The 12188-nt window shown below is 47.2% G+C and overlaps 1 protein-coding gene across 5 annotated transcripts in view; it reads left to right on the forward strand.

The window, feature by feature from the left end:
* LOC117877345 overlaps positions 1–12188 on the forward strand; it is a 169465-nt gene that overhangs the window by 137382 nt on the left and 19895 nt on the right. For all 5 annotated transcript variants that reach the window (XM_034770373.1, XM_034770376.1, XM_034770371.1 and 2 more), the window contains one exon: positions 2811–2918. In XM_034770373.1, the coding sequence (XP_034626264.1) occupies positions 2811–2918 (108 nt within the window). The remainder of the gene's footprint in view (positions 1–2810; positions 2919–12188) is intronic.

The raw sequence follows: 12188 nt of genomic DNA on the forward strand, positions 1-12188 counted from the left end.
GAATAACCGACCGCACCCATTATGCCCAGTCATCTCATCCCCTGGTTTAGATTGTCATTGTGTCCTACAATGTCCTCATTTTCTTTTGGGGTTTATCATGAAGGGAAATTGCTCTTTTTCCCAGGGTTTCGAGGGTTTACCACTTTCATTTTTGGGGGTGGTGGGAGGAAAGGAGGAGCCATCAAGTAAATAACCCAGAGGCAGTTTGTTAAATACAATCTTAGCTTGGTTTGTTACGCCCTTGCTACCTGCTACACTCCCAATGGGGTGTTGAAAGCTGTTTACTGAATACTGGTGAATTCATTAAAGTTCAGCAACAACATTTGCCGAACATTCAAATTCAAAGCCAAATGTTTCCTCCCAGCTGAGCTGAGCTGCTTATACCTCAGGAAAATGTCATTGCTAGCCTCGATCTCTCTAATCGTTTGGAAATAAATTGATCAGGAGGGAATTTTAACTGATTCAATATGAGGTTCCTGGCTCTCATCTCCTCCTTTGTGCTAAAGTCATCCAAACTCCTGTCTGGAGCAAGGCTTTCATTGGTTCTTCATCAACATCTCTATGGCTTAAGATTTCTCTTCCTCTTCCTGTCTCTCACACTGGTTCTCTCTCACCCCGCCCCCCCGGTTCTCTTTCATGTTGTTTTAAGTCAGTTACATTTCAGTGCAACTAGATCAAAACATGAAATAGGTTTGGGTCTCCATGTTCTGGAGCCAGCTGCTCCAGAGACCAGATAACAGAGTCTTCTGGAACACTCTCTCCAAAAGAGATCAGCATGGTCCTCTAGCCACCCAACAGGCCATAAGATGTCCCTTTTCACCCTAACATTTCCCAGAGTGGAAGAAAATTAGCCTGCTCGAAAATAACAGCCCATGATTAAACCTGGAGCTGGATAAAGTAATGAAATCTTGCTTAAAATCAGGGCCACCTACTACATTTCAAATGGGATGGAGATCTGACTACACCTGTGCAGCTCCTACTGTTGTTTTAGTTCTTGTTCAGTATTTACATACGAAAGATATGATTTTGCTGTGATGGGCTGGATCACAGAAAACCCCTTGGGAACTGCCAACTGATGTGCTGAGACTACCCCGAGCCCGCTTTCCCTGCCAGCTTGGGGGTTCAGTGCCCTGCTGGTTTGAGCCAGACCCACTAGCCTACTTCAAACCCAGACCCAAGTCTGAACCACGTCCACCCAAAAGTTGCAGGCTTAACTGAAAACAGCTTAAGAAGTGTTCCTGTCTCCAACACTCAGATGCCCAGCTCCCAATGGGGTCCAAACCCCAAATAAATCTGTTTTACCTTATTTACATGAGTCAACGGGGGGGGGGGGGGAGTCAACAGGAAGAGAAGAACAGTGGTGGGAAAAGAGCTTTTATCTAGAGGTGCACTGTCATCCAGGGACACGAAGGACAGCCCTTTTTGCATCCGTGAATGGTGGATCTCATGTAGGTTGGGATGCTGGAAGATTGCTTTAGTTGGGAAACTACTTAAGACAAGGATTTTAGCCTGTTAAAATTAAGTTTAGACTCTAAGAAGTGTGCTATACTTTTTATTTTATATGTAACCATTTCTGTTTCCATTATCCTTACTCAGTATCTCTTGAATCTTAATTTTTGATCATACGTTTATAGTGAAACAGTTATAAGTGTATCTCCGTGTTGTGATGTTATAAAGGACCTGATCCTGAGTTCTGCCAGTCAAGCTGTGTGTATGCTGTTCCCTTGGGAACAGTGAATTTGGTGATTACTATGAGGGTACATCTACACAACAATTAAACACCCGTGGTTGGCCCGGGTCAGCTGACTTGGGCTCGTGGTGCATGGGCTGCAAGGCGGTAAAATTTCTTTGTGGACCTTTGGGCTCGGGCTGGAGCCTGAGCTCTGGGATCCTGCGAGGGGAGGAGGTTCCCAGAGTCTGGGTTCCAGCCTGAGCCCAAACGTCTACACAGCAGTAGCCCCGCAGACTGAGTCAGCTGACCCGAGTGAACAGCTCTTTTATTCCAGTGTAGATCTACCCTGAGAATCCAGCGACAGGAGCTGGATACTGCAGGGAGTGCTCTGAGGACTCGGTGCTTGGCGTTTGCCTATCGCTAGCCAGCACAAGAGAGGGCAACATCTGTGCAGACCTGGGAGGCAGTGATAATATGGTTTCAGTCACGGCAGGCACAGAGCAGACTGCTTCACGCTAGGGGCAGGTGTGGTGAGGTGCTTCACAACCCTGGGAATCCCTGGGGAGTATCTCTCATGCTCTGGGCCATTTGTGCCGAGCCCTTCAACCTTCCTCCTTCTCCTGCAGCACCACCTCCTCCCTGACAGCATAGCTCCAATGCAGATGCACTCCGAGAAGCTCCCCAGTGGGAGCCCAGTGTTCATTGTGCCCAGTCTGCCCTGTGCAGACAGCTCCCTGCGGAGTTGACAGGGAGGGATGGGGTACTGCTGCTAAGTCCTCAAGCTCTCTTCCATGCAGAATGGGGAAGATGCATGTATGGATGTTGGGGTTTGGCCCCTTCCATATATACCATGCTGCCTCTGGAAGGACAGTATGTCTGCAGAGGAGAGTTCCAGTGAAGATCCTCACACTCTTACAGCATGTGAGTGCTCCTGCCCTGTCTTGGATTGACTTGACCTCATAGAGGGAATTAACAATGGCTGAGAATGTAAGAGGGGGGTCATTTAATTACCAAATCATTCACTGGCATGTCTATGGTCTCCTCGAGATGCTCTACTTAGGGGCCTTCTGTGCTTGAAATACATCTGTCTTGGAGGCTTGACGCATTAACATTGTCCTGTTTTCCGTTTAATCTGCAGATGTTCCGCAGGGTTTACAAAGGGATCCCCCTGCAGGTGCGAGGCCAGGTCTGGTCACTCCTGCTAGATATCGAGAAGATAAAGACTGAGAATGAAGGAAAATATGAGGTATGGTGCCTTCATAGCAGCGATCACAAGGGGATGTGTGTGTGGATAAACCTGTGGCCAGTCTACTGGGATTCCGGTACATCATGATAAGTTAGACTTGCACTCTTGAAGCCTGAGCCATCAGAAGGTGGGCAATGATGGATGGATGTGTGATCTCTTGATGGAGGGGTTTTGGAGCGGGAGACAGAATACCATCTGTGTCCCTTCCCCAGTAGGCAGTGGTGTAGTGAATATCATGCAGCGGATGTTAACTTTTGGTTTCCACTAGTGAAATAGGTGAAGGAGTGAATCACTGCTCCTTTCACTGTGTTCTGTGTCTCTTTATCACCACTGATCTGGGAGACAGTCAAGTTTCTGTCCCATAAGCCTTTCTTCCTCTACATTCATAGCTACTACAAGTAAGAGTACAGACTGAAAATAAAAAGAGGATCGACTCTTTTTATCCATTTGTACCCTCCACCCCACTATTTCAAAGCGACCCTAAATCCAGAAGCTCTTTCTGGAATATTGGTTGCTTCAAACAGTGCTACTGAGACTCTGCCAACCGAAGTTTTAGATGTTGCTGTATCTGATTGAAACTGGTCACTGAAGATAGTGGCCAACATTTTCAAAAGCAACCAAAAGTTTTTGGGTGTGTTGGGTTTTTTGGGAGGGACGTGGGGCGTCGAACTTGAGACAGCTTAAAGAATAGGTGCTCAGCATTTTCTGGCTCCTTCTTTTTTTAAAGTGTCCCAAGTCCCCAAAAACTGACGCAACCAAAATCTCTCTTCATTACAGTTTTGCTGTTATATTTTCATTGCACAGCTGAGTTTGATGGATGAATTTTCAAACCAACATGGAAAAGGATTTTAGCAGCATGACCCAATTAAAGTCCAGGGGAAATCACATAGCTGAGAATTCATTTAAGGATTTGTGTATTTAAGAGTTCTGGATTACAAAACATCACCCTCCCTGCCCCGCCCCCCCATTTCACTGAAATTTTTTTTTGCTGGCAGCATCATAACAGCTCAGGTTGAAATGACGGGTGTCCTTTATTTTCTGACCCTCGGCCCTTTTATATAGAAACATCCTATTGAAATAGTCTATTAAAAATTATTCAATTTACAGGATTTCCTTTATAAATAGGAGAAAAGTCTTGTTTCCGTTGCCTCCCATTAAATCTCTTTACAAAGCTAGATCTTTTGAGGCTTTTTTGGCATGAAATAAACAATGTCTGTGTGTGTTAAACAAGAAATTGAACAAGAGGGCTTACTGAGTTTGATTGTAATAAAAATATTTTAACAAGAAACCTATTGGCTACTTTCCAGCATCCTTTTCTGCATGCGGTTCATGGGATCACTAGATCAATAATTGTTCTTGCTTCCTAGCCACCCCCCACAACCCTCATAGCACTTCCTTGATTGTCCCACTATCCATCATTGGTCAACCATTAGTGGTTTCCATTCTTTCCTGATCTGTTGTCTGCCATCAGCCTAAATATGCCTGGGTTTCAGACATCAGGCTAATAGCATTTCTGCAGAGCATGCGGAACTGTTGGCAAAGTGAGATTAACTAGGATCGCTTGGTCTTTTGCTCCCCAAGCCCAACAGAGGATAGAAGCATTATAGAAGCAGCATGCAGGGCCAGGGGGAGGGGAAGAGTACATCCCATTGCTGTTTGGAGCTTCCTCTGGCCAGCTGAGTGGTGCTAGCAGGCACAGGAGGGAGCTGCATGCCAGAGAAAAGGTATTCACAACACAGGAGTCTTTTGAACTTTCTTTGTATTATTTTTGGCAATAAGAACAATACTGTAAAGCAAACGCAGCATAGCCCAGTGGTTACACTTCAGAGACCGAGGGTAAGAGAGTCAAGCGTCTCATCCAATAGACAAAAGTATGTCTAATAACTCTGCCTATTACAGTTAGTCAAGCATAGATATTAATCGCAAAATCTTGCTGGTATATATAATCTTGTAAGACATACAAGAACATGGAACCAAGATCATGCTAATGAGCAGGGTTAGTGAGGTTTCTCTGGCATTTTTTCTCTCCAACCATCATTGGTGAGGGTACAGAAGAGCCCCAGCAGGCCACGCCGCACAGTAAGTAAAACAATATGAATAAATGAAAGTCACAAGTAGTTTAACGATAAACTCCTGAGGGATCTGCAATAAACAGGAACCACACAGTGTAAGAGGCTTTGCATGACACAAATCCCTGAAAGCAGCTCTTCTTAATCTTCCTCGGCCTCGGTGCCACCTGAGGCCAGCAATTAGTTCTCATTTTAATTTCACCCAGAAGAGGTTTAGAGTCCAGTTCTCAGAAACCATGGATTTTTGTGTAGGGAACAAAATAGGTGCCTTGACTCTTTCCTCTATAATGTTTGCTCTAAGCGGGCCCAAAGTCTCGCTTTCTCTCTCCTCCTTGCCTCTGCCAGGGAGTTTACATCAGGAGGAAAAAATATTTTGTGTTGGATTTTCATAAGTGCTCAGCATTGGCCTCTCGTTGCTCCTACTGAAGCCAATGTGGAGTCCTGGGCCTGGAGCAAGGCTGATACTGAGCGGTCTTGAAATTCCTTTACACAGAGCTGCTCATGCTGTTTTCAGGATTCTCCCTGTCCCTAACATCAGGCAGGGCCATCGTCATGTCCTCGTTCTTCCCACATTTACCTATAGGGATCTATACGTAACGAGGATCTCTTGCATATCCAGCTGGAGGAGCTTCTGGATACAGGGCTAGGACATATAAGGTGCTGAGCTCTTGTTGAGAGGTGTTGATACCCTCATGTCAGTAGGAGCTGGGGGTTCCCAGCACACCTCAGCGGGCATTCAGCATCCTGCAGGATTAAACCAACACTTCTCTATGGAGCTCAGCAGGTCAGTCGTTTTTTTATCTGAGATCCCCAACAACGGCAGGTTTTATGGGTTCACCTGGTTCCTAAGGTATGTTTACACTACGAAATTAGGTCAGTTTTATAGAAGTCGATCTTTAGAAATCGATTTTATACAGTTGATTGTGTACGTCCCCACTAAGCGCATTAAGATGGTGGAGTGCGTCCTCAATACCATGGCTAGCATCAACTCACGGACTGGTGCACTGTGGGTAGCTATCCCACAGTTCCTGCAGTCTCCGCTGCCCATTGGAATTCTGGGTTAAGCTCCCAATGCCTGATGGGGCAAAAACATTGTCGCGGGTGGTTTTGGGTACATGTCGTCAGTCTCCCCTCCCTCCCTCCGTGAAAGCAATGGCATACAATCGTTTCATGCCTTTTTTCCTGGGTTACCCATGCAGACACCATAGCACGGCAAGCATGGAGCCCACTCAGCTCACCGTTGCTCTTGTGAGCATTGTAAATACCTCGTGCATTATCCTGCAGTATGTGCAGAACCTGGCTAAGAGATGCCAGCACGAGGACGATTGTGAGGAGGACATGAACACAGACAATCCTGAAAGCACGGGCTGTGGCAATTGGGACATCATGGTGGCAGTGGGGCTGGTTGATACAGTGGAACACCGATTCTGGGCCCGGCAAACAAGCACAGACTGGTTGGACCACATAGTGTTGCAGGTATGGGATGATTCACAGTGACTGCGAAACTTTCGCATACGTAAGGCCACTTTCCTTGAACTTTGTGAGTTGCTTTCCCCCACCCTGAAGCGGAGGAATACCAAGATGAGAGCTGCCCTGACAGTTGAGAAGCGAGTGGCGATAGCCCTGTGGAAGCTTGCAATGCCTGACTGCTACTGGTCAGTTGGGAATCAATTTGGAGTGGGCAAATCTACTGTGGGGACTGCTGTGATCCAAGTAGCCAATGCAATCACTGATCTGTTATCAAGGGTAGTGACTCTGGGAAATGTGCAGGTCATACTGGATGGCTTTGCTGCAATGGGGTTTCCTAACTCTGGTGGGGCGATAGACAGAACGTATCCCTATCTTGGCACCGGACCACCTTGCCAACCAGTACATAAACCGCAAGGAGTACTTCTCAATGGTGCTGCAAGCACTGGTGGATAACCAGGGATGTTTCACCGACATCAACGTGGGATGGACGGGAAAGATGCATGACGCTCGCATCTTTAGGAACTCCGGGCTGTTCGAGCAGCTGCAAGAAGGGACTTACTTCCTAGACCAGAAAATTACCGTTGGGGATATTGAAATACTAATAGTTATCCTTGGGGACCCAGCCTACCCCTTGCTCCCATGGCTCATGAAGCCATACACAGGCACCCTGGACAGCAGTAAGGAGCAGTTCAACTATAGGCTGAGCAAGTGCAGAATGGTGGTAGAATATGTCTTTGGACTTTTAAAAGCACGCTGGCGCTGTTTGCTGACTAGATTAGACCTCGGTGCAACCAACATTCCCATTGTTATTGCCTCTTGCTGTGTGCTCCATAATATCTGTGAGAGTAAGGGGGAGACGTTTATGGCGGGGTGGGAGGTTGAGGCAAATCACCTGGTGTCCGATTTTTGAGCAGCCAGACACCAGAGCGATTAGAAGAGCACAGCTAGGCGCAGTGCGCATCAGAGAGGCTTTGAAAACCAGTTTCATGACTGGCCAGGCTTCGGTGTGACAGTTGTGTGTGTTTCTTCTTGATGCAAACCCACCCCCTTTGTTGATTTTAATTCCGTGTAAGCCAACCACCCTCCCCACTTTGATCACAGCTGACAAAAGAAATAAAGTAACTATTGTTTTGAAACCATGCATTCTTTCTATATTAATTTAAAAAAAAAGTGAGATAACTGACAAGGTAGCCCGGGTGGGGGAGAGAGGGAAGGACAAGGCCACATTGCTTATTGTAGCCACACTATACATCAAAACTGTTTGAATGACTGCCTTCTGTTGCTTGGGCCATCCTCTGGAGTGGAGTGGCTGGGTGCCTGGCCTCTTTCCCCCTCTTCCCCCCCGCCCCCACATTCTTGGGTGTCTGGGTGAGGAGGATATGGAACTTGGGGAGGAGGGCAGGCGGTTATACAGTGGATGCAGGGGTGTGTGTCTGTGCTCTTGTTGGCTTTCCTGCAGCTCCACCAGACGCTTCATCATGTCCATTTGCTCCCCCATTAGCCTCAGCATTGCCTCCTGCCTCTGCTTATCACACTCACTTAATGCTTTCCTGGCCTCTGCCACTGAATGCCTCCATGCATTAAGCTGTGCCCTGTCAGTGCGGGAGGACTGCATGAGCTCGGAAAACATGTCATCGCGAGTGTGGTTTTTTTTCACCTTCTAATCTGCAATAACCTCGGGGATGGAGATGATAGGGGGACCATAGAAACATTTTGCACCTGTGGGGGGATAAAAAGGGAGAGTAAAATTTAAGATATACATTTCTGAGAACAAAAGGGAGACTCTTTCACAGTGAAGCAAGCAATTCACAGCAGACAGCACATGTGCTTTAGGTACAAGGTCTCATTTTGCCTTTTATATTGAGCGCCTGCCAGTATGGTGACACATCACACATGGCTGGGCAACAGAATTCGGTTTCCAGGTAGCCATGGTAAGCCAATGGGTATGCGGGGTTGGCGTCTTACGTCTTCATAATGTTGGAATGGTTTCAAACTGCAGCGCCCTCTTTTCCCATAGCAAGCAATGCCAGTTGGGTTTCACATTTAAAAGGAGGGGCTGCAGTTTTTGGGTGGATGTGCAGCACACACCTCCTCCCACCCCACGGCGTGGCTATTCTCTGGGATGATCCCGTCACCCCTCCCCACACCGCGTGGCTATTCTCCGGTATGATCCCTTTTAGCCAAGCGCAAACAGCCCAGCATGAACGGGGTCCTTTTAATGTTCCCTTACAAAAATTCCCCTATTTCAACCTGGTGACCCTGAATGATATCACTCTCCTGAGGCTAATACAGAAAGATATAGACTGAATGTTGCTTGAATGCGACCAAAACCCAGGACCATTTTCTACCATGCTTTGTGCTGCAATGATTCCAGACTACTTGCTACTGGCTTGGCATGGTAAAGTGTCCTACCGTGGAGGACGAAATAAGGCAGCCTTCCCCAGAAATCTTCTGCAAAGGCTTTTGGAGTACCTCCAGGAGAGCTTCATGGAGATGTCCCTGGAAGATCCCGCTCCATCCCCAGACACGTTAACAGACTTTTCCAGTAGCTGTACTGGCTGTGAATGCATCCCAAGTCTTCAGGGCAAATCAAACATTAAACACTGTTGCTTTTAAACCCTGTACTGTAGTTACAAATGTGCACTCACCAGAGGTGCCTTCTCTGGCTTCAGGGTCAGGGATCCCACCTTGGTAGGGTATTGGCTCCAGGGTGATGAAAAGGTCCTGGCTGCCGGGGAGAACAGATTCTCAGCTTGCCTGCTGTGCATTCTCCTCCTTCTCATCCACAAAATCCTCCTCCCTATTGCGTGAGACTCCCCCCTTGCAGGTGTCCACGGACAGTGGTGGGCTAATGGTAGGGTTCCCCTCCCCACCCCCCAGAATGCCATGCAGCTGATCATAGAAGCAGCATGTATGAGGCTCTGACCCGGAGCAACCATTTGCCTCCTTTGTCTTTTGGTAGGCTTGCCTGAGCGCCTTAACTTTCACATGGTACTGCTGTGTGTCCCTGTTGTAGCCTCTGTCCACCATACCCTGTGCAATTTTTGGCATATATATATTAGCATTTCTTCTTTTTGATAGGCGTTCGGCCTGCACAGATTCTTCTCCCCATACAGCAATCAAATCCAGTGTCTCCCATTCGGTCCATGCTGGAGCTCGTTTGTGATTCTGGGGGGACTGCATGGTCACCTGTGCTGCTGAGCTCGCCACTCTGACCAAACAGGAAATGAAATTCAAATGTTCCTGGGGCTTTTCCTGTGTACCTGGCTAGTGCATCGGAGTTCAAAGTGCTGTCCAGAGCGGTCACATTGGAGCACTCTGGGATGGCTCCCGGAGGCCAATACCGTCGAATTGCGTCTGCACTACCCCAAATTCGACCCAGCAAAGTCAATTTTGATGCTACTCCCCTCGCCAGGGAGGAGTACAGAAGTCAATTTTAAGAGCCTTTTAAGTTGACGGAATGGGGTTGGTTGTGTAGACGCATTCATTTTAAAATCGACCTAACGTGGCTAAATTTGACCTAACCCTATAGTGTAGACCAGGGCTAAGTCTCTCTAACCTCCTTTTAGCCAAGATGTTTTCTGAGGAAGCAACTGAGGAGGCAATTTGTGGAGTCCAGGGAGATTACTGATGAACCCAGGAAGCTGAATAGCACAAATTGCCTCCTCAGTTGCCCCGGAACCTGCATGGGGCATAACAAAGCAAAAACATCCGCCGCCAAACTCGCAACCAGGTGTCTGAAGACAGTGGCAGTGCCAGGGGAGGCAGAGCCTCCTCTGGCCTATTCTACCTGCCTCCCGTGCTCCATGCATCTTTTGCCATCAAGTTTCTATCCCCCAACAGGGTGGCTTTAAAGCTGCAGAAGGGGAGGAAAAGTGGGAGTTTGCTGGAGGAAAGCAGTGCAGATCTGTCAACTTTTGCCAGTTGTTTTTAAAAGCTTTATGAAATGGGACTAGTCAAGTTGGTTTTACAGTCGGTACTTCTAGCTAGTGGCATCTATTCTTCTGTCTGCTTAAACATCCGCAGGGCTCAACAACAGAGTGCAGCTGAGCAGAACAAGCCAGCTTCAGAAGTCCACAAATTACTTGAAAATGAAAACCTAGTCCCATTGCTTGTAGTCTGTAGAGCTACTGGGGGGAAAGATAGCTCAGTGGTTTGAGCATTGGCCTGATAAACCCAGGGTTGTGAGTTCAATCCTTGAGGGCGCCATTTAGGGATCTGGGGCAAAAATCTGTCTGGGGATTGGTCCTGCTTTGAGCAGGGGGTTGGACTAGATGACCTCCTGAGGTCCCTTCCAACCCTGATATTCTATGATTCAACCTTCGTGATTGAAACAGTAGCTCACGGCCTCATGCAAGGTACACCTCTACCCCAATATAAAACGACCCGATATAACACAAATTCAGATATAACACGGTAAAGCAGTGCTCCGGGGGGGACGGGGCTGCGCACTCCGGCGGATCAAAGCAAGTTCGATATAACGCGGTAAGATGTTTTGGCTTCCAAGGACAGCGTTATATCGGTGTAGAGGTGTATCTGTCATTCAGATCCCAAGATGTTGTGACTTTGTTCTTTTACATGCTAGTGGCTTTATTGTTCTTGGCTTTAGGATTGCTTCGCATACTAAATACTGTACCATGGGCAGCTCTGTTCACTGAGCACAGGGTGCTCCTTAGACCAGGCGCCATCTCTGGGCAAGTGCATTCAGCTCGTAATTATACATGAGTGGGTGTGAAAGGGGGTTTGTTTTAGCAGGTCAGAATCATTGCTAGGGGTGGCTCTGGAGTCGGCTCTTAGTTCCTTTTGTGGCCTCTTAAGGGACTCCCCAGTCAGTGGAGATTGAAATGTTTTTTTGTGCTAATAGGAAACATTGATTACATTGGAGTTACTTTGTTCCTTTAGCGAGTGAGCTACCTGCAGGAGGTTAATAAACTTGAACCAAAGTGCCCTAGTGTACGTAGTAAGGGTGTCTCATGTAGCCTGCTTCCTTGTAACATGTAAGAAGCCATAGGGTGCAAGAAAGGATATTTGTAGTATTAATGCTAGAAAACTAAACTACTCCTAAGTGTCACATTTTACTGCTCCCTTCCCTTCATTCTCCCTTAGCTTGTACAGGCAATAACTCTGTATGGGCCCTAGTTTCAGTGTCTCCTTCACAAACCCAGTGACAAGTTCAGAGTTAATGCGACTGCTACAAGCCCCAATATGTAAAGGTCACAATCGCCTCTGAGCATTTTCTGTGGAGGATGGAAAACCCACATGCTATTCAGCCAGTGCCTGAGTTGCTGTTAGGCAAATCAGGGCTGCTAGTCAGTTATGAATCTGAAGCCAGCTCTGGGTGTGATGGGCTCTTCTAGCCAAAACTCGAATTGATGTGTCAGCTTTAGGGGAAATGGCAACCTACGGATACTGTAAATTGGATCCACAAACATCTTTAAAGCAGTGGTTCCCTACCATCCGTCTGTGTATCTATTACTGATACTCAAGGCTTCCCGCCTGTAGGTTAACGAGGAGCCTCGTGCTGGGTTCCAGTGTGGCATCATTGTTCAGTCGTGTGCACTCTAACCTGCAGTTACATCCCAGGCTGCTCCAAAACTCGGTGGCAGAACATTTCATTCACTAAATAGTCTCAGGGGCTTAAAGAACAAAAGGACAATTATGTGGTTGCCAGTGGTATCTAAGGGATATAAATGAGTTCAGATGCTTATCTCCAGCATGGTGATTCTTACTT

Source organism: Trachemys scripta, chromosome 4 (assembly GCF_013100865.1).
Source record: "Trachemys scripta elegans isolate TJP31775 chromosome 4, CAS_Tse_1.0, whole genome shotgun sequence".
NCBI classification, from domain to species: Eukaryota; Metazoa; Chordata; order Testudines; family Emydidae; genus Trachemys; species Trachemys scripta.